The sequence below is a fragment of the Zootoca vivipara genome, chromosome 7 (genome assembly GCF_963506605.1).
Source record: "Zootoca vivipara chromosome 7, rZooViv1.1, whole genome shotgun sequence".
In the NCBI taxonomy this organism is placed as follows: Eukaryota; Metazoa; Chordata; class Lepidosauria; order Squamata; family Lacertidae; genus Zootoca; species Zootoca vivipara.
The window spans coordinates 65,263,378-65,286,050 of record NC_083282.1 but is presented as its reverse complement, the minus strand read 5'-3'; the positions used below and the strand labels follow the sequence as shown (position 1 = coordinate 65,286,050).

Below are 22,673 nucleotides of genomic sequence, written 5' to 3'. Positions count from 1 at the left end.
GTCCATGTGAACTAGGGCCATACTTTCAAAGGGCTGAAGTTTTTCCTTCCTGGTGGACCATAGGTGATTTACCTTTTTTTGGAACTAATCGCCATAGCCCCAAAGGCCTTTCTCCAAGTGGGGGAGGGCTGAGAAAATCCCAGGGAGTCTATAGTCAACAGACTCCTAGAATTTTGATTGGTAGCACCATGGAACTGGACAAAACGCATGACATACATGTGGGACTGATACCTAAAAAATCACACCTATCAAAAATGTGTGAAATTTTGTTTTCCACCCTCAAAACTGCCTACTCCTTCCTTTCATTTGTGTCTTTATGTATGCATACCTCTCAGGCAGCCTGTGAACAGACATTACATTTTCCTTCAGGAGCATTGGCCTGTGTTGCTGCTGCAACGTATTTGTATTTATTTTCCTGTGACCATCCTGGGCATCTATTGGATATGTCCAAAAGGAATAATACAGTCTCTTTACCTGTTCTATATGCTTGACTAGTTTTGGAATTAGGCTGGGATTAGCATCATGGATTGCACCTGACAGTCTCATTTTTATTCTCCCTGATATCTCTCAGAAAGGTGACTGTTTGGATAATGGTCTACCTTACATCTCGTCATTTTCTAGCCCAACCTAGTGGCTTTTCCCCTGACAGTGGGCAATTGTCATAGGATTGTAGGAAAAACCAATCTTTTAAAAGGGAATTAGACCAATTCATTTCCAATAAAGCTACTAGTCATAGTGGCTACAAGCAGCCTGCACAGAGCCAGTAGACAAGGGAATACCAGTTGCTGGGGAATAACTATGGAAAAGAGCTATTGCTCTTATGTCCTGCTTGTGGTCTTCCCCTGAGTATCTGGCTGTATAATGTGGGAAGCACAACGCTGGACTAGATAGGCCTTTGGTCTGATCCATCAGGAGATGGGTTCCTTAAGTCCAATACTGATTCATTTGGAAATTCTTCTTTAAAATTCTCCTATGTGCACATTGGACTAGTTATTATCTGTGATGCAGTTAATAACACTGATTGCTTCTGTACCTGTTTTGATCCACCATGCCTGGCACAAATATTTATTCCAATTAGATGCCGAAAATGTGACTTACAGTATATCCTAAATGGACCCAATTCATTCCTTGAACTCTGAGGCAAATCAGTAGGGAAAAGAAGAATAGTCCTTGTATATGAAAAAAATGTCCCACATTCTCAGTCATTACTGTGTTTGGCTCTTCCGATATTAAGAAAATCACTTTACATAATTGATATGCTCTTAACATCACAAGTTCTTTCGTTTTTGCTCAAACGGTTGAGCTGTGACAGATACCCCTTAAGGTAGTCTGTGCCAGATCCACATAAGGCTTTAAAATTTAACTTGATACCTTCAGCTACACTGGGAAGCAAACTAGAAGCAAGTATAGGTTTTAAATCTCATACCTGTATAAAATGCATCCAATAATTAATTGCTTTTGAATACTTGAACAATCACATTTGGTGTCTTCTGACGTTTCTCAATAGTCTTAAGTTTTTAAGAGTTCTTAATTGAGCCAAGATTAGGCATCCGTGTTTCACTTTCTAATCCATTTATAGGTATCACTGCCTAATCTGGAAAGCTTATGGCTATGCAATTTACCATTCAAAGGTTGAGAGAAAAAGGTCTGGCAAGGTCCAATGTCTGTTGGAAAAAGTATAAGCTTATAAGGGATTTCGGTAACTTGAGGATGAAGGACTTGTTAAACTTGTCCACAAGACAACCATCTTCTAATGTGGTTCCAAAGTGTCTAGGCAGCATAGGACTGAAAGGTAGTATTTAGCTTAACATTAGAATAAATCTCCCAAATCTTCTTCTAATTGAATGAAAGCTCATGCCATAATAAAGCAGTTAATCTATAAAAGCTGCAGCCTTTTTGTTTTATTGCTTCTACGTTAGGTGATCCTGCCTGGCGATACTGTAGAGACATTCTTCCTCAATGGGATCATTCCATATCAAGTGATCCAACTTTTAAACCTCATGTCATCCAATTTTCTTAATATTTTGTGCACTTGTTGAATGATCAAACTTAAGTTTAAATCTAAAATTTTAATTTTTTTATCTCATCCCGTTTTTGAGTTATGAGGGTTTGAAATTTCAAAAATTTGACAATTTTGGCCTCCCCAGACCTACACAAAAACCTGAAAAGCTCAGCCCAGGATTGAGATATGTCAAGACCTAAAACACCACTCTTTCCAGAACTTCATAGGCTTTAATGTATGCCACATGATGAATTTATTCTAAATTTTAATTTTAGGTTACAAAATTTTAAAGTGTTTAAAAAAATTAATATGATTTAAAAATTCCAAAAAAGTTATTGATCATTTAATATTTCTAAGAGCTACCTACAGAATTTCATCTTGGGATCTCAATGGGATCACATTGCGCGATCAGGCGGAGTCCCCCAAAACCCCAGGCAGCCCCCGAGTGGAATAATGACACCAGACAACATTCTATGGGATTAAAATTGGCCACAACTTTATTAAGATTCAGATGTAGGGAGACCTTGGCTCAGGCACTGGGCGTTTATCCTTCCCAGCCCCCAGCTGGCGGTCTGGGTAATTTTTGGGTTATCCAGCATATGTGGGGGTTGGGCTAGCTCTGGAGAACATATGTTCAAGCAGATAGCCCGCCCCCCTTTTCGCCGCTGCTGGAGGGGGAGGGCAATGACGACCTCTGGGCATATGGTCAATGCCTCCCCCCTAGACCCCGTTTACGGGAACCCTGGTATCACCGCCGCCATTGGTGTGTGTGGGGGGGTCACCTTCCCCACACCTCCCCATTCTGGAAAACGACTAAAGGGTTCTGCCCAAGGCCTGCACCCGCCAAAGTTTTGACGAATTGCTACGGGAAAGGTGAAACCTGCCAATGCAGGGAAACGCCCTTCAACAGCGGCCTAGTCGTAGCAGTGCTTGCGTGCGTGTTCGCCTGTGGAAGAAAAAAGGGGTTAACCTGTAATGTAAGCATTCATTTTGGGAGTGGAGGGTGGGAAAGCTCTGGAGTCGTCGGCTGCTACCCAGGTATGTCTCCCCTACGGCTGTGTGCACTGGATGGTTACCTCCTCCTACCTGGCCAATCCCCCCTGGCAACACCTCCCCCAGCTGGATTGGACGGCTGGCTGTGTAGGCGGAGACCACAGGTATCCAGCCCGGGAAGGTGGTGCCAGCCTCCGAACTGCTATGGGCTGTCCAGGGGTTCCCAGGGGCTGTGTGCAGCTGCGCAAAATGCGCACCCCTTTTTATATGGGGAACGGTCATTACAATTTTTTTTTTACATGTCTGCCTTATTGGGTTCTATTTAGGATAAATGGGTCTTCTCTAAGTAAAATATAACAGAATAAACAAGGCTACAACCATAATATTAGTTGCTTCAGGCATTTCTTTATAATGTTATTTAATTAAAAGGTGTCTGAAAAGCTAGTCAGGCTTTTCTTTTAAAAATGTGTTCCAAAGCTGAGTGACAGCTTGCTATTGCATGATAGAATTAATGCTTTGAAAGAATTATTGTTAGTACTTTATTTCATGAAGCACAACAAAATACATATCATATCAAACAAAATTATAGCACGGCTGGGACTTGTTAACTGGTGCTGAGATAACATCCCTTCTACCCAGTTCTTATTTTCAACAAATGAGTACAGAAAAGAAGAAATGTTCCTGAAAGACGCTTTGAAAGAGTGAAAGCGATCAGGGGAACACAAGGATTTCATTGCTACATCCAGTCCAACAGAAATTGTGATCAATGTGTACTCCTTTAGCAATAAGAGTGAGAAGTTTGACATTGAAGGAGGTACAAAATCTCTGGATATGGCTGAGATAACTGGATATGTGACCTGTGACACAAAACATGTTGCTTAACTTATATGCTATTGGTGGACTATGAAAGTGAAGAAGCAACTGTGACCTCCTTACACCCACCAGGGCCAGCATCACCATTTGTCTAGTCAGGATGTACTTAAGGTAAGGCGAACACCAGTTCTAACAAGCGTTGAACCAAGGACTGCAACTTGCCGCACTCACACTTTGACAAAAAATGAAACGTGCAACCAATGCTCTTGAAAAACGTTTGGTGTAAAGTACAGTATAAATAATGTTTTCAGCCCCATTTAATGTGTAAGAGTCCCCCTCCCTAATTTTGTTTGATATGCATTTTGTTGTAGCTCTTATAAATATTAAATAATACATTTTAAAATATATATATCAATTTTTAAATCACTTTTTAAATTTTGTAACTTACATTTTATATTTTGAGTAAGTTCACCATGTGACATATCATATTAAGGTCCTAGTCCAACACTTTTACCACTTATAGCACAAAGCTCATTTTCTTCCTGTTTCTGTTAATGGAGCTTGCTACTATAATTCTTCTCTAAAAGCACTATTATTAATAACTAGCATAATGCCTGCCATGATGATTGGTGTGTGCCTGCGAAGGAATTGTATACTGCATACTTTCTACATGCGTGCCTTGTGGGCAACAATGCACATGAATACCATTGGGGAAGGGGCTGAAAATGTACCCTGCTTCTCAGTGGTGTGCGGTGAATTTTTTTCATGGGGGACAGTTAGGGCCAGAGGCACCAGTATGTGATGCCGATTCAGGGGATTGATGTCCTGTTGTCCCACATGTGGGCATCACACCTCCCTCCTTAATCTGGGCAGAAGCTTCCTGGGCTTTGGAAAGGAAGCGCCAGGCCTCTGAAAGGATGCAGGAGCCCTGCTGTCTCATTCCCAAAGCTGGGCAGGCTTTGAGAAGGTGGATGGAGGGCCCTACACCTCGTCTGAGCATCACACCTCCCTCCTTAAGCCAGGCAGAAGCTTCTTGGACTTTGGGAAGGAGGCACTAGGCTTTAATAGTCTAATTTACCAAGAACTTTTAGGGGACTAGCCTAGTCCCCCATGTCCATTGGCCACACACCACTGCTGTTTCTACTGACCCAGCGTGGAGAAGCAAGTCTACTCATGTATCTAGCCCAGCGCCTTCGTTTATATAGTTTCTTTCTGGATTCTCTTTCTTGGTCACTCTAAAAATATGCTGGAATGTTGTGAATTAGATATTCTGCATATGCAGATGATGAAATCTTAGACTAATTTCTACTCTTGAAAGTCAGGAATATTAAAATTAACATGAAGCTTATTGGATCCTTTCCCATTAGCTTGTCTGAATCCTCTTACAGACTGCCACATCTAATATGCATGTATTCAAGCTAGGCCTCTAGTGTCTCAGTGAAAAATCAACATGCACACAGGAATTTTTCTCCTACCACTACAGTATCTTAATTTGTATGCCAAACTATAAAGCAGTGATAATTCAGGATGACTGCATAAATGCTGTTCCCTTGTTTGCATTCTGAAGCTCAGGAAACATAGCGACAGGCCCACTCAGTTCCCTTCAAGCTATTTCAAATGCTTCATCAAGTGGGTGGGTGGGCTCCCTGCACAGTTCTTATTTTGGTTGCCTGTTTTGAACTCTGCTTGGTTCAGCCTTGCCCTTTCAGAAGTAATCCCCGCAGCTGTTAGAATTTACCAATTGGAATTTACTTTTGTAAGGCCTCCAGTTTAGATAACGGACAGTGAGGAAGGGCTGGTTAGCTGGGAAGTGTCTGCTGTTATTTTAATTTCCCTAGCAGCCTTCCTTAACTACTGGTACCTGCTTTGTTGTGCATATCTTTGTGTTGCCAGGGAGGTTCTAAACCCCTAGCACAGACATAATCACAGCAGCTTCTGTAACAAATGAGTCCATATATGTCCCTCCCTGTTGTTATAAAAAGCAAACCAGTAGTTATTGAATACTTTTGTGGGAAACATACTTCATGGTCACTGTGAAGATTGCATTGACGGGCACCTTTGACATTGCTCCCTGGCTGGGACAACAATACTTTGACTTACTTCGCTTTTTTTAAAGATGTGTAGCCTGCCTCATACCAAATGCTCAGGGCAAATAACAGGATTTGTGTTTTAAATAGTTCAGATATTGTTACTTGCTAGAATTATTTCCACAAGGCATTGGATATAGCAGAAAAGGTGAAGAAAATCTATTGAACATAGTGGAAGACTAGTGAACCTGCCTCACTGCCCTACTTCATCCTGTCTTAGGGTATTTTGATGCAGGTTTAGCCTTTCATTGGTTCTAATTAATGCAAGGCTCATTGGTGTGTGACCCACACCAGTTCCTTAGGGATGCTGCGTGGAGTATGTGTGTATCAGAAGTATCAATAATCTATAAAGAAACATTGACTAAGAAGTTATCTGATGCTGAATACATAGATCTTTAGATGGCCAAGATAAACAAGGAATTCTCCTCTACACAATCACCTTCATGAAGAAGAAGAAGAAGAAGAGGAGGAGGAGAAGGAGTTTGGATTTGATATCCCGCTTTACGTTTCCGAGCACAATTCAAAGTGTTGGTGCTGACCTTTAAAGCCTCGGTCCAGTATGCCTGAAGGAGCGTCTCCACCCCCATTGTTCTGCCCGGACACTGAGGTCTAGCACTGAGGGCCTTCTGGCGGTTCCCTCATTGTAAGAAGACAAGTTACAGGGAACCAGGCAGAGGGCCTTCTCGGTAGTGGCACCTGCCCTGTGGAACGCCCTCCCATCAGATGTCAAAGAGAAAAACAACTACCAGATTTTTAGAAGACACCTGAAGGCAGCCCTGTTTAGGGTTTTCTTTTAATGTTTAATAGTTTATTGTATTTTATTTTTCTGTTGGAAGCCACCCAGAGTGGCTGGGGAAACCCAGCCAGATGGGCGGGTATAAAGAATTTATTATTATTATTATTATTATTCACTACCCAAAGGAGTCTCATAGCGGCTAACATTCTCCTTTCCCTTCCTCCCCCACAACAAACACTCTGTGAGGTGAGTGGGGCTGAGAGACTTCAAAGAAGTGTGACTAGCCCAAGGTCACCCAGCAGCTGCATGTGGAGGAGCGGAGACGCGAACCCGGTTCACCAGATTGCGAGTCTGCTGCTCTTAAACACTACACCACACTGGCTCTCATGACTGAGATAGTTTGTATTCAAACTATTTTACCCTACCTAAAGATCCCCAAGTTTAGGACTCTTGGAAGCTGAAATTATTTCAGGAATAGTCCAAAATGGAAGCAAAAACTAATCTGAAATGAAACAGTAAGAAGTGCCTGCAAATTTCTTTGTTGTGTTTAGTTTTATGATGTCTGAGTTCTACTGCTAAAAAAGTAGATGCCCACATTGTTTCTTTTTTAAAGAGGGTATTCTGAATTTTGCTGGATGTGGGAGCAAAAACAAAAACAAAAAAACTGTATATCTGCACTACTGTGATTCACATATGGCAGCAGCTGGCATGTAAGTCTCAAGCTGTTTTCTGTCCAGAAGATACACTTGACTGCTGGCATGTTGCACTGCCTTAACTGATTGGAATGAAATGCTTTACCTGCTGTTTCTACTTTCCTTAATTGGTACAAAGGGGAGCAGGTGAGAAGCTCTTACCCAGGGGAGAAGTTCTGGTGGAACCAGTACTGCCTTATTAGAATGCCTTGGGGTGGCAGTTTTGATATTGGCTTTGCAGATACATAAGCTGGCTAGGTGACAGGTTAGTCTGAATATCATTTATTATACAGTGGTATCTTGGGTTACAAGCGCTTCGGATTACAAATGCTTCAGGTTACAAACTCTGCTAACCCGGAAGTAGTAACCCGGGTTGCGAACTTTGCCCCAGGATGAGAATGGAAATCGTGTGGTAGCAGGAGGTCCCATTAGCGAAAGCGCACCTCAGGTTAAGAACGGTTTTGGGTTAAGAACGGACCTCCGGAACGAATTAAGTTTGTAACCCGAGGTACCACTGTATGTCAAAGGACCAGTAATTCACTAAACAGAGCCTTTGAAGTGTCACAAAAGCCCACCAAGGAGTCCCAGAATGAAAAGTTGTAAAAATTTTCTGTTCTTGTTAATTCTGATTGTTGTTTTGATGACTTTCGTCCTCTTTTGTGTGACAGCCCATTTTTGGTAATACAAGGGGATCCTCTTGGGCGCATGTGATGCAACCATGTTTTTTCATGCAGATGCTTCTTTTTCTTCATAAAAAAGCTAACTTAAAGCTGGGGAATCTGAGGAAACCTGGCTCCTCATGATTGTAAAAATGTGATTGCTTTGCAGGAATTTGCAACACTGACTAGGGAACTCAATGCATGCCGAGAGCAGCTGTTGGAAAGGGAAGAGGAAATATCTGAACTGAAAGCAGAGCGTAATAATACAAGGGTGAGTAGAGAAGCCCAGTTGGCTGCCTGGTTTGAAAAAAACACCACCTCCACCTTCAAAGGGAGCGTTTTTTAAAACAATCAAACTGTGTATAAATTTTATGAAACAAACACAAATAGATAAAAATACTTGGTTTGACCTAGGCTCAAGGTATGCCAGCATGGTTCAAGTTCTCTTGGCTCTGCCAGAGGTATCCAGTTTGCACTCACAATAAGGTTTAACAGGATAGAAGGCTTTTTTTAAATGGAATTTCCCACCCAGTGAATAGAGTTTGATAGGAGACTTGTATTCTTGATTGAATGGGGAGGGTTTAGCATAATCTCTGTAAAATCCAATTTAATTTCTATAGAATGTTGCTGTTTTTTTATTCTTATTCCAGTACAGCTTATGTTTATGCCTGCAGAGACTATTCAGTCCTGTGTCACAACTATCTTTGCCCTACATCTCAACAATACTGAGCCTCCAGGTGTGCTAAGGAACCTCAGCCTGCACCATCCCCATTACTAGTGTGCAGAATTAAACTTACCCCTTCTAGGGAAATAGCTTTGTTTCCACTTCCAGAATTTGCCTGTTACTGGACCATTTCTGCATAGCACCCAGCCTTTACTGTTCAGCTGCTTTTTCTGGCATGCTCTCAAAGTGCTGCCGAAATCAAGTTTTGTGATAGTCCTAGGTCTGGGATTATGAGGGAAGGGCAAATCCTTGACTGGCAAATAGCCCCTGTTGATTGCTATACTCGACTATTTTTGCCTGCTGAACCCATATCTCATTGAATCACCTTCTTTTGGAACAAATGTGAACATCACTGATTATTGATTGAAGCAGGTAGGTAGTCGTGTTGGTCTGACGCAGTCGAAATATATATAAAAATTAAATAATGGTCCAGTAGCACCTTAGAGGCCAACTAAGTTTGTTCTTGGAGAAGTGTACATGCACACAAAAGCTTATACCAAGAACAAACTTAGTTGGTCTCTAAGGTGCTACTGGACAATCTTTTTACTTTTTTGTATAAATATTTAGATTCTTGAAGGAAGAAGTTTGTTATCTGTAAGCCTGTATGTATTGTATGCATCTACCACATAACATTTATTAATTTTGCTGTGGTAATTCAAGACATGGAATCTTACTCATCGGACACTGGCAGAAATAATGTTTTGTCACTTAACAAAATGATCTATGTAACATATTTTATATGCTGATATTCTTTAACGACATACATCACACTTGTTCCAAATGTACACCATTAGTTTAGTTTAAAGCAGCTTGCTGCTGATGTTAGCTGGAGATAGCTGTTTTTAAGAGAAATGAAAATGACTTGAGAATGCATTGCTTCCTATGATGTGTACATACATTTTTTGGTCCAACTTTTGCTCGTGGTCCAATAGGTTTTTATTTTTATTTCATTTTTTTACAAAAACCTGATTATCTGAGGCAAAAGTGACAAGGGATCTCTTTCAAAATGCTTTCAGCTCTTGGAAAAAATGTCATTTGTGTCATCATAGTTTTGTTTGAGCAATGTGTTTATGCATGCTTTTTGTTAGAGATCTTGGCAAAGTTATTTCAAGTCATGCTCATGGCAGAAATGGCCTGCTAGTAAAACCTGGCTACTTTTTTTTTTGGTTACACTATTATTTATTTATTTATTTATTTGCTTGCTTGCTTGCTTGCTTGCTTGCTTGCTATACTCTGAAATCAACAAGAGGACAGATAAAGCCTTTTCTTACCTCACATTGACTTTGAATAAGAAATGTCTAGAGCTGTTCCTTGCCTTGCAGCTTTTGTTAGAGCACCTGGAGTGCCTGGTCTCAAGACACGAACGCTCCCTGAGGATGACTGTGGTGAAGCGGCAAGCTCAGTCCCCATCTGGTGTCTCCAGTGAAGTTGAAGTTCTAAAAGCATTGAAATCTTTGTTTGAACATCATAAAGCACTGGATGAGAAGGTGAGGCTGTTTTGGGAAGTGACTGCATAGCTTCAGCAAAACCAACTATGGTATTTATAACCCATGACCTTTCAGTTACTGGTCTCTAATGGTCCAAAGTATTGCTTTTGGTCAGTGCTATCCTGCAGATCTCCCATGAACTTTCTGGTTATGAGTAATTTCTAGCCCGGACCAATCATTTGCCCTTTGAAGAATGGTCCCAAAAATGACTGCTTTGCATCCAAGAAATATGTTAGCAGGATTGAATCTGTGCTAATGCTCCTTTGAAGGAGTATTCCGGCCTTCCACTCTCCCAACCCCAGTTCAGCTCTACACCCATCACTATATTGCTATAGTCCAAGTCAGGCAGATCTCTGCTGAGATCCTTTTATGCTTATACTAATTGGCAGGTTAACTCAAGATTCCAGGCTTTAGCCCACTTCATCATACTTAGTGTTTCTTGTTGCTTGCAAATCTAGCTGAGATGCTGGACTTCTGGAGCCACGTACTGTTCTTTTGTGCCCTTTCATGTGATGAGGGGAGGCTTAATTGAATTATCTGTGTTATGAACTAGATTTCTTGATGGTTGGGAGCAGGGGTGGTGGTGGTAGGCCACTAAACTGCCTGAAGCATCCCTAAAGGCTGTGTATCAACTCTGCCCTTGACAATATTTCCCCCCCCCTTTCAGGTGAGAGAGCGCTTACGGGCAGCACTGGAACGAGTAGCTACACTAGAAGAACAGCTTTCTAGTGCTCACCAACAGGTAAATATGGGGTTTCAGATTGTACTGTGGATTTCACTGAGGTGAAATCAAAGAAACTAAGACTGTTGATTGCAGGGAAAAAAATGTATCTGCAGCATTATGTGACATGCGATCCACTGTTGATCTTTATATTTTTGTTTCAGTTGCTGGACTTGTGACACAAGCTCCTGTATATTTCTCTCTCATTTTCTTTAGACAAGAATCCCCTTTTAAATTCTCCTCTAAAGCTATTTTATACTGATATAAGGAATTTTGTTAACAACCAAGGTAAACTTGAAGCCATTGTTATGAGAGATAATTAAAATAATTGTGGAAAGCTACCCAGGCGAAATGGGAAAAAACAAAAAAATGTTCAGGAAGGGGGAGGAAGGACCAGTTGCTAAGAAGCACACATTGCAGCAACAAACATATGTCGAGAGAATATTGCAAGGGGGGGGGGTGAGAATCAAAATAATTGCGGTAAGTAATGTGACTAGGTAGCAGAAAGGGGAAAAAAATGTTACGAGATTAAAGGTGAAAGGAAGATACAGGATACACTCCTGCATGTCACAGACCTGCTCAGCTCATACCTCACAGCTTCTACTCAAAAAACAATAATTGGACACATTAAATGTATTCATGCTTTTACAATATTGTGTGGTTGGGCCCTTACTTTCCAGGCTGGTCTTACACAAAAAGAAGTCAAATTACCCATTACAGTGCCAATTACATATGCTCCCACACGAAGTTATTGAATTACTTTGTGTAGTAAAAATCCTGGCTTTTACAGAACTCTCCTTCATAAGCGTGTGCAATGACAGCTTCTTAACAGTGACAGCAACAATAGAAGGTGGACAAGAAGCTCTCTGCATGTCCTGCATTCTTATTTTTCACACTTAAGGAAACCTTAAGCACAAGTGCTTATTTAAAATGTGTTTTGCAGGTAAGTGCTCTTCAGCAAGGCCCCTCCCAGAGGGAAGCACCTGTAGGAGAAGATGATAAAAGGACTGAGGGAAAAGAATCTGGGCAGAAGCTACTTTGGAAGGTGAGATCCATCTTTCTTGAAAGTGGAGAGTATCTAATGTAATATTGAAGTACTATGTGTTTATAGCTGCGGGTCACTCAATCAAAGGTACAAAATGGGAACCCTTTGCTTACTGATAAATTTTATCTTCCCTTACTACTTTTAAACTCTGCAATAATAGGCCTGTTGAATAAATGTCCAGTGGCAAGTTACAGCTACCTCAAAATGCCTCCTTTTCAGAAAATACCATTGTTACAGTAGCAATCTAGCATCTCTTGCATACTGTTAGAATGAAGAAAAACTGATAGTTCATTTGGAGAGCTAATTTATTGAAATGTCACACAGTGGCATTTGTTTGGTACTGTGTTTGACTGAGTAGTGCATATTCCTTGGAAACGTAGTTCTTTATTATGTGACTTTCACAGAGACTTCCTAATGGCTCTATACATCCGGATGATGAGGCAAGCCGGACTGTAGAACTGCAGGAACTTCTAGAGAAGCAAAACTTTGAGGTAGCGCAAGCTAAAGAACGAATAGCTGCTTTGGCTGCCAGTGTTGCTGAGCTAGAAGAAGATCTAAGCACAGCCAGGAGGGACCTAATCAAATCAGAAGAAATGAGCGGCAAGTACCAGAGGGACCTAAGAGAGGTGAGAGAGTTCTGTTCCAGCAGCATAAACTATGTCATCGAGAGAATCTCTGAATCAACTTTAAAAGCCATCTTATTTTTTCCAGGTGTAGAAAAAATAAAATAGTCTAAGCATCTGCTTGCAGAAAGTTATTGCTGTTTCTAGCAGTGAGCTTAGTTATTCAGTGTCAAAGTAAAAAAAAAACTATCATAACTAGAGATTTGTGACCCTGCCTCCTCTCAGTTTGCCCAGATAATTAATTGGACTTTCAGTGTTCTAGTAGAATACTTTGGGGTGGGGGTGGGGGCGAGTTTTTCACATATTCCCTGTGAGTACTCTAAAAGTACAATTACCATTTTCCTGCCACTTTCACTTCCCTGCCAGCTGTCTACTTCATCAAGCCAAAAACCCTGGGGAAGAGCAAGACATGACAGATAGTGGAAGGGTTCTCAACAACACAGGAAAGGCCTTGTGACTGCGAATGGTGCATAGAGCATTATTTCTTGCAATCATGAGGTTTGACTGTGGTGGGAGCCTCCACCACCATTTGCCTTGTCCCTCAAGTTATGGTTGTTTTGAGGGGCAAAGACGGATGAGGCTGTTGGGCAGGGCTGGAGAGTGGTGGAGGCAAGTGTGAGCCCGACTTTGATTTGGAATCAGCTTTAATGGTTCCAATACAACCTTTCAAAACGGGGCCAGCTTATTAATGCGGGGAGAGTTTGCATTTTGAGCTTTAGTGTAGTACCTCAGTAGTCATAACAAGCCCTTCTCATGCTGCAGTTCAGGCAGATTTTTCTATCATCATGAGGGCCATTCAAACCACAAAGTTTGTGACTTTCTTCATGGCTCATCCTACCAGGCTTTGGCACAGAAAGATGACATGGAGGAGAGGATCACCACCTTGGAGAAGCGCTATTTGGCAGCCCAAAGAGAAGCCACCTCCATTCATGACCTCAATGATAAACTAGAGAATGAGCTGGCCAATAAAGAGTCTCTCCATCGCCAGGTAACAGGCTTTAATGGCATGCCATCTGAAAAGCCAGCTTCCTTCCTCTGAGTCAAGGGCATGTGTGGCTACAATCATAGGTACAATCAAAGACCCTCCTTTGACACACTCTCTTGAATATATATATATTCTTTAATTTTTAATGTTTAGATGATTTTAACACTAATCAACCACAAGTAGGTATCAGCATGGTGTACAATATAAGGCCAAAAGGTCATACAACCAAAAGTGCAACCATGAAATGAAAAACAATAAAATACAGTCAAAACAGCTTTATAAGGACAGAATACACAAATAAAATGCCTGGGGAAACAGAAACATTTTCACTTGACACCAATAAGTTTGCACCAGTTGTATCTCTGTGTTGAGGGTGCCACAGTTGGGGTGTCATGATGGAAAAGGCTTAGCTTAGTTGACACACTTGTGTTTAGAAAGTACTTTAAGAAGATCTTAAGATACATCCGGAATCAAATAGGCAGCCAAAGTTGTTCTCTTAGAATTGGTGCAATAGCATCCCCTTAGTCAATGCCCATTAACATTCTGGCAGCCACATTAACATTCTGGCAGCCACATTCTGCACTAGTTGAAGCTTTGGTCATCTTTAAGGACAGCCCCCATGTACAACTTGTTACAGTAAGCATGGACTACCGTAACCAGACTATTCCTGTCCAGGATCGGATGCAGGCTGAAGCTGTGTTTGGTCACCCCCTTTTTCATGACTGCCATTCTGCATTGTTCTACAGTGTGAGGAGAAAGCACGGCATCTCCAGGAGCTTCTCGAACTGGCAGAGCAGAAACTGCAGCAGACAATGAGGAAAGCTGAGACGCTGCCTGAAGTGGAAGCTGAACTGGCTCAAAGGATAGCAGCACTCACCAAGGCAAGTACACAACCAGTAGCTGGCTTCAAAGCCCAGGGTGCAGAAAGGGTTTAGTGTTTCTCCAGAATTTAGAACTTTCCTGGGATTGGGGAGAAAGGTGGAAGAAAGAGGAGCTTTTAAATTCATGTTACAAGTATTACTTTTTCCTTTCTGCTCTGCATTGTCTCTTCTGCAGTAGCTGGATATCATAATAATAATAATAATAATAATAATAATAATAATAATAATTTATTATTTATACCCCGCCCATCTGGCCGGGTTCCCCCAGCCACTCTGGGCGGCTTACAACAAAACAGAAATTCTAAAATACAGAAATCCATCAAACATTAAAATACAGAAATCCATTAAACATTAAAAGCTTCCCTAAACAGGGCTGCCTTGAGATGCCTTCTAAAGGTCTGGTAATTGTTGTTCTCTTTGACCTCTAGTGGGAGGGCATTCCACAGGGTGGGTGCCACTACCGAGAAGGCCCTCTGCCTGGTTCCCTGTAACTTGGCTTCTCGTAGTGAGGGAACCGCCAGAAGGCCCTCGGAGCTGGACCTCAGTGTCCGGGCAGAACGATGGAGGTGGAGACGCTCCTTCAGGTATACCGGACCGAGGCCGTTTAGGGCTTTAAAGGTCAACACCAACACTTTGAATTGTGCTCGGAAACGTACTGGGAGCTGCCTCTTTGGATGGGGGCCTCTCCTAAGGAGGGTTTTGTTTGTTTGTTTTTAAATGATGCTCTAGCAGGTCATGCTGGGTTTTTCATAGGTATGTTTTAGGCACCCAGAATCTGAAGACAATGCTTGCTTGTCCTAAAGTGCATTCTTTTCAACCAAGAAGCTAAGCACTGCATTGGACTAGGCAAGCTTGGAACAAGGGTTTGAGGTCTATTTACCATTCCTGAGACTTTTACCTCAGAGATTGCTACCTTCATACAGAAGAGTCTGGATTTGATATCCCGCTTTATCACTACCCAAAGGAGTCTCAAAGTGGCTAACATTCTCCTTTCCCTTCCTCCCCCACAACAAACACTCTGTGAGGTGAGGTGAGTGGGGCTGAGAGACTTCAGAGAAGTGTGACTAGCCCAAGGTCACCGAGCAGCTGCATGTGGAGGAACGGAGACGCGAACCCCGTTTACCAGATTATGAGTGTACCACTCTTAACCACTACACCACACTGGCTCTAAAAAAATGGGACAAGAGCATAAATCTCTGTTAAACTAATTGTGCAGCTGTTAAATTGTGCAGCGAGGAGTGATATGGACCAGGAAGTTGCTGTGAAGTTTGTACAGCAACATTCAGAAGGCCCATATGGCACTTCCTCAAGCCTAGCTTGGTGCAAGGTTATTTTAGATTTGAGCTTAGTAAGAATCTCCAGTGTATTAATGTGCTAGTTCTTGAGAGAGACCTTTCCCAGCATCCCTCATCTTATGTTTAACACCCACCCAAATATCTCATGAGAACAAATCCACTATGGTCACATTCCCATATTTTTGGGTAGTACTGCACTCTGCCTGATTGCTGTGTCAGTATGTTCTTATGTAAGAACAGGTATCTCTTATCCCCACTCCCTATCCCAATTCCCAGAGCTTGTAAGAATTGCTCATTCCTTTGGGACTGTCTTGTTCTGTGTAGGCAGAAGAAAGGCATGGCAGTATTGAAGAGCGACTGCGGCAGCTGGAGACTCAGTTGGAGGAGAAGAACCAAGAACTAGCAAGGGTAGGTTGACTTCTGTGGAGTATATAGCACTGTTTTTTATCATTTTTGACACCTTATTTACAGCACCACAGTTTAGGTCAGGATCCTGTTGTGTGTGGGAGGGAGAAAGATGATTTGGAGTTAGCTTCTACATTTGCTACTTGGATTCCAGTGTCTTATTCACAAGTGTTGCATACATGGTTGCTGCAAGTCTTTAACCACACTGTTACAGCCTGCTTCTTTAAGGCTGAGTTTTGATGGCATGGTTTAAGTTGTGACACCCAGGCACACAGGAAACTCCTTTATAATTGAGCTCTACATAGTGGAACAATTGTATCACAGATGGTGGTCAGCACTTCTGAATTCAATCGAAGTTCTGAAATAAAATGGGAGTTCTTATCATTTCACTCCTACCAAAATCTATTCATCTTCCTTCCTGATAGCCCTATAATGTATACTAACAAAACATTTATTTTGTTTTGGGTTGCCATTTCAAAGACTTTTAATACAGTCATACCTCATGTTACGTCTGCTGCTGGTTACATCTGTTCGGCTTGCGCTCCGCGCCGAACCTGGAAGTACCGGAACTAAATTGTGCTTTGCACATGTGCAGAAGCGCCGAATCACAACCTGTGCATGCGCAGACGCGGATTGTGAACGTTGCAGGTTGCGAACATGCATCCCGCACGGATCACGTTCACAACCCGACCATCCACTGTACTAATTTCAGTGAGCAGTTTCACAATAGTAAAATAGTTGCAAGGAAATGTTTTTTTGTGTCATTATTGTACACAAGAATAAATCTGTACCACTGAATGATATAAAATCACTTCTTAATTTGCAGTGTAAATAATATTAATAGGAATTGGGCTCCCCACTGGTATAAGCTGATGTAGTGGAACCACTAACAGTTTGGAAAGTGGATTCGCAAATCTTTCAATCAATGTGGTGGACATAATATGCTTGTGAAAACTTTACTACATTAGGTTGTTAGAAAGAAGTTTATTTTGGAGGAGATTCTTCAATGATTAGGGCTAATTTTACAGCAATTTCAAGGCAAATCTGCTTTGAATTACTTGGTTGATTATGATTCCCCCTTAACTCCCAAACAGGCCCGTCAGAGGGAGAAAATGAATGAGGAACACAACAAGCGGCTGTCTGATACTGTGGATAGACTGCTGAGTGAGTCCAATGAGCGGCTTCAGCTTCATTTGAAAGAACGGATGGCAGCCCTTGAAGAGAAGGTATGTATGTATTAGACACCTCATAAAAGTAGCTCTATGGGTGTCATACACAACTGGCCTTTTTGCCATGCTATGTTTAAGATCGAGAATATAATTTTGCTGACAGTCAGGATTTGACTGGCCACCCTAAAAAGAAACTGAGATCAAAGCTATTCTTGATCAGTTAATTCCAACTATTGAGTCAGGCCCAAGATTCTTTTTTAAATGAATGTTAGCAAAATACTATTGCTATGGAGTAGAGCAGTGGTTCCGAATTGGTGGTTGCTGACCCCCCAAGGGGTCCGCATAACCCATCCAGAGGGTCTGTGACACTACTCATGTGTAACAAAAACTACCATAGAGATAACAAAAATTTCAAAAGTAGGGGGCCTGTGGCTTGGCTTAGCTAACTGGAAGCCACAAGTTGAGGATCTTAGAGACTGGTTTTGCAGAGAAGGCATCCTTCTTTGTTGCCTTGGGCTCTGCTGGTCCCTTTGCATCTTCCTTTGGGTTTAGTGTATTCTAACTAATTCTAAGGGATAGAGGATTGCACTGATGGCTTCTTGAATGATTTGTTGGTACAGTTTAACTGGCTGCTGCAATAAACGTGGAACAAAATTTTGGCTTTTAGGATGCTGTTGTGTCTCAGCTACCTACATATTCATGTATTGGCATCTAAGTATTTGTAGTGGTATCAAAAAGCCATTATTCATTGAGGATGGATGGGTAATTGGATGAATGGGTGGGAAGATTTTAAAAATGTTTTTGTTACTTTACTGTGCCAATTTATTAGCTAATGATCATGGTTTTGAAGATAAATACTGCTGTAAAGGCAAAGAGTCTATAAATATTTGTTAGTAATTTGGATGGCACAGATATCAATTCACGTCCTACCTCATACCTCAGCTGAACCATCTTAAGTGTCCCTACCACTTTCTTTTTCTTCTGATAGTGTGTAGCAATTGTAATATCTATACTGTGTGAAGTTGGATCCTCACTGGGCCAACTTCAATGAGAATAAGCTCCGTAAGAATCAATCATTCCTTTCTCTTCTAATTATTATCATGTACTTAGAGTGCAATGATGATCAATGCATCGCACATGTAAAAAATGTGATAAAAAGAGTGTCATAAAGAAAATAATCTTCATTTGGTCTAGTTGCCTGTTGAGCTCTGATTGTGTTAGGCCAGGAGCCACAAACCTTTTTGTATCCACAGGCACATTTAGAATTGTGAGGGTGTTCTCCACAAAAATTATCCAAAATGTATAAAGGAGCTGATGAGAAGTGCTGGCGATGTCAAACAGAAATAGGTAGTTACATCCATATATGGTGGAGATGTAATGAAATAAAGCCCTACTGGGATATGATTTATAGAGAAATGAAAAAAATTCTTAAGTACTCATTTAAAAAGAACCCAGAATTATTCCTCCTGGGTATACTACATGATGAAATTCGGCCCAAAGATAGAAGCATCGTAATGTATGCTACAACAGCAGCCAGAAATTTGATTGGTTTAAATTGGAAAAGCAATAAGGTACCAACCAAAGATGATTGGCAGAAAAAATTGCTAACATACTACAATTCAGCAACGAAATATGCTGAAATTAAAGGAATTAATGAGGAAACCAGAAATAAAGATTGGGAGAAATACAGAAATTATATAATGACAATGATGGAAAAACCCTCATTTGCAGAAGCCATTTGATGACTCAGGCACGAAAGACCTATTAAGAGATAAATAATAATGTTTCAGGTATACAGATGACTGAAAAAAAAAACACAAAAGGCGCAGAACAAAGATGGCTGGAAGCACAACTTTCACGTGTGGTGGGTGGAGGGTGGGATGGTGGGGGTTAGAAAATTGTAAACTATATATATACATACACACACACACACACACACACACACACACACACATATATATATCTTTTTTATATATAATTCTTTATTTTTCTTCTTTTAGTTACCTTTTAATCTCATTCTTTTTATTTATGTTTTTCTTTGTTTCCTTTGTTGGTCATTAATTTGTTGAAGTTTACTTTTATATTGCTATAATATGTTAAATGTATATGATTTACCATTTTATATGATTTCTTGATTTATAACAGCTTATAATTCATAATAGGTTTCTTATCCTTCTTTTTCCCGTCTTCCTCTGTTGGTGTCGATATAATTTGTAATGATTTGAAATGCAAATAAAAAAATGAATAAAAAAAAAAGAATTTTGAGGGTGTTCTGGGGACACCAGTCAAAACTTGCCTTCTGTGTGTGGTGCGGCATAATGCAAAACGGATGCCACGAAGAGTGGCATAACAGAGACAGCCACTCTGGACAACCTTATGCTTATCATAGAAAGTCTGCTCTGTAGTATTGGTTTTGATCGTGGAGTTCACACAATATTTATTTTATATATGCACACTCTGTTGCTGTTGCTGTCTAATAGCAACAAGGAGCAATCCTCAGTACTAGGAAAATACAGAAGATAGCAACACCACTCTCATTTCACAGAGTTCACTTCGTAGGTACCTGTACATTTTGCCCCATAACTTTCTTTCCAGGAGGGGTTGATACTTACCTCAAAAAAATAAATAAATCTCAGAATATGGAGCACCTGTCCAGGAGCACCAGCAAAATTGTTTCCAAATGCTATAGTGCCTGCAGGTGCTGGGTTGATGACCCCTGTTTTTAGTCATTCTATCTCAAATGGTGTTGTTGGTTTTTTTTAATGGCTGTTGTGCTGGAAATTCAGACATTAGTGATTTTGACAAGCTCTGCTCAAGGTCTTTCAAAAGTATTCCTCTCTGCATTTAAAATTCATGGACTTGATTAGAACACCTGATTAGCATTTTGAATGCTAACTTCAGTTGTCTCAGTTCTCCCGTTACTAGAGTTGTTTAGCTCTTGGGGTGTGACAGGTTCCAAATTGTACAAATGGGAGCCATAACGGCACTCAGTGAGGAACAATTGCCTGGTTGAAATCTGCTGGGGAAAGACAGGGACTTCTTCAGTACAGTACATTTTCAGGGGTGGAATGCATTTTTGAAGCCTACCCATTTTCAGCCCTAGCTCTGCTATGTTTCCAGTATGATAGAGACCTGACCAGGGCTGCCTTTAGCAGATGTGGCGCCAGGGTACAAATATCTACTCAGCGCCCCCAAATTACCATCCATGGGGGGGGGGTAGCTGCGCACTGCCAGCCATGGGTGTGTGTGTGCGCGTGCAACTCTCCCCCATGCCGCTGGGGGAGAACAATCCTCACAGAGGCTTGGGAGGGAAGCTGTGCGCCCGTCAGCCATATAATTGACGGGGCGCAGCTTCCATCCTAAGTCTCTGTGGGGATCTCTCTCCTCCTGTGGAGTCTTGGGAAGGAAGCTGCATGCCAGCCAGCCAGGGAAGCTGCGCTCTCCTCACACGGAGGCCTGGGATGGCGGGCGTGCAGGAAAAGGAGAGGCCGCCGGCAAAGCCGCGCAGCTCCCCCACTGACTGATGCATCTCTGAGAGGCACAACGCACCACTAAGCCCTATGGGAAAGACGGCTCTGGACCTGACTCACACCTCTTCATATTTTTTAAGGATATACTTATTCCCCCCCCCTGGCATGGAAATGGGAACAGAGGAAACTCCCATACAAGCAGTTAGGTGTATGGTCAGATAACACACAAAGCAACCGGCTGAGCTCATCTCCTCTCTGAATTGCATAAAGGCCCACCATGTAGGGATCTGCTCTATGGGAGCAAACTTTACTTTCTATCAGCAAGGATAACACTCAGTGCCATTTATAGCAAATGCTTCCTCTGTAGCTAATGAGCCCAGAATTTAGGGCACCAATGGGCCATTACCTCTTCCATTATCTCATTTATACCGGTGCTGAATAATAATAATAATAGTAATAGCATTTTGCATGCTCTGCATCCAGGTGTAAGTGATTTTATGTGAGTTTAGGGAGTAATGCTGTGGGCTGAAATCCTACTTGTTTGACCATCTGGGAACTCCTCCTGCTCTACTGGTCTCAAGTTTAGAAACTTGGCATAAAGAACTTTCATTGGCTCAAATTTGTCACTGTCAAATCTAAGTGGCCTTGTAGTTTCCCCAATACCATTTCCCTTTATTAATGCTAATAAAAATATTAAGTGCTTAATTTGTTTGTAAGTTGGCACACAGCTGCCTTCAGAAGTGCACAACAATTTTTAGGTTAGACCAGTATTATGTGCTGTTTTACTGTACAGGAGTTGGTTTATTTTTTTAAAGACAGATTTCTGACCTATTATCACATCAGATGGAATTCAGAATTAAGGTCAAACTGGCCATCAAATTTGGCACATAGATTTGGCATGCAAATTGTTCATGCCACACTCCAGATCCGGCTCATTCCACCCCGATTTTATTTTTTAAAGAAACCTTGCATGCTTGACAAATATTGTATCTAGTTTGGCCTTCAGAGGCAATTTTACTCCCAAGGTAGCTCCTATCCATGTCTAACATTCTTTTTAGCGATTAGCAGTTAATTTTTGGCAGCCTCACTAGAGGCTCATGTGAACTCTTGTGGAGGGATCACTTCTACAATTACCTGTTGGACAATGCAGATATCTGTTCTGATATATAGCTTTCAATCTCAATACTCAGAGTTCCCCAGAAAGCCACTTGAATAGCTTTACTTAGAGACCTAAATAGTCTCTTTGGTCCCTTGCTAAATGAGCATTCAGCCTGATTGGTTTGTGGAGAGATGAGACAACGTTGGTTTCTTAATGAGTATTCAGTCTCATTTGTTTGTGGGGAGATTAGATGAATTGCATCAAGAAAGTGTTAATCCACACTTCCCAGTGCATTTTTCTATCATATTCCTTACTGCAAAAAGTTTGATCATTTGAGGAAGTGGATTTGTTTTCCAAGAGCTCCAATTTTAAATCAAATTTGAAGCACCCTTTCTCTCTCTTGTAATTACTCACCTTTGCTTTTTAAGAACACATTACTACTTGAACTGGAAAATACCCAAAAACAAATAGAGGAGCAGCATCATGACAAGGTAAATGCCACTCCGGGGAACTGTGGAAGGAGTGGCAAATATATTTGTTAAGTGCATTTTTGTTGCCTTGAAATTGCATGATCAGAAACTGTCAAATGGTTGTATCATGATCACCAGTAGTTTCCCAGCAGTAACTGCTTTAGATCACTATAAATTTTTTTTTGCATCCCTGCTGGGTCCTCCTTTAGAAGAGAAGCTGATCAAACTCTGTTCATTTCCAGTGAGCAGGATGTCATCATAGAGGACTGCAGTGGTTCTGTTTTGCCCACAAACACTGCATTTTGGGCAGAGTTTTA

General features: G+C 41.3%; 1 protein-coding gene across 11 annotated transcripts in view; it reads left to right on the top strand.

The window, feature by feature from the left end:
• Positions 1-22,673, top strand: part of PPFIA4 (PTPRF interacting protein alpha 4) — a 106,755-nt gene that overhangs the window by 43,824 nt on the left and 40,258 nt on the right. For 7 of the 11 annotated variants that reach the window (XM_060277204.1, XM_060277202.1, XM_060277200.1 and 4 more), the window contains 10 exons: positions 8,152-8,253; positions 10,029-10,193; positions 10,861-10,935; positions 11,858-11,959; positions 12,364-12,585; positions 13,424-13,570; positions 14,314-14,452; positions 16,072-16,151; positions 17,243-17,374; positions 22,315-22,377. In XM_060277204.1, coding sequence (XP_060133187.1) covers positions 8,152-8,253; positions 10,029-10,193; positions 10,861-10,935; positions 11,858-11,959; positions 12,364-12,585; positions 13,424-13,570; positions 14,314-14,452; positions 16,072-16,151; positions 17,243-17,374; positions 22,315-22,377 — 1,227 coding nt within the window. The remainder of the gene's footprint in view (positions 1-8,151; positions 8,254-10,028; positions 10,194-10,860; positions 10,936-11,857; positions 11,960-12,363; positions 12,586-13,423; positions 13,571-14,313; positions 14,453-16,071; positions 16,152-17,242; positions 17,375-22,314; positions 22,378-22,673) is intronic. The other 4 variants (XM_060277209.1, XM_060277207.1, XM_060277206.1 and 1 more) reach the window with 1 other exon arrangement.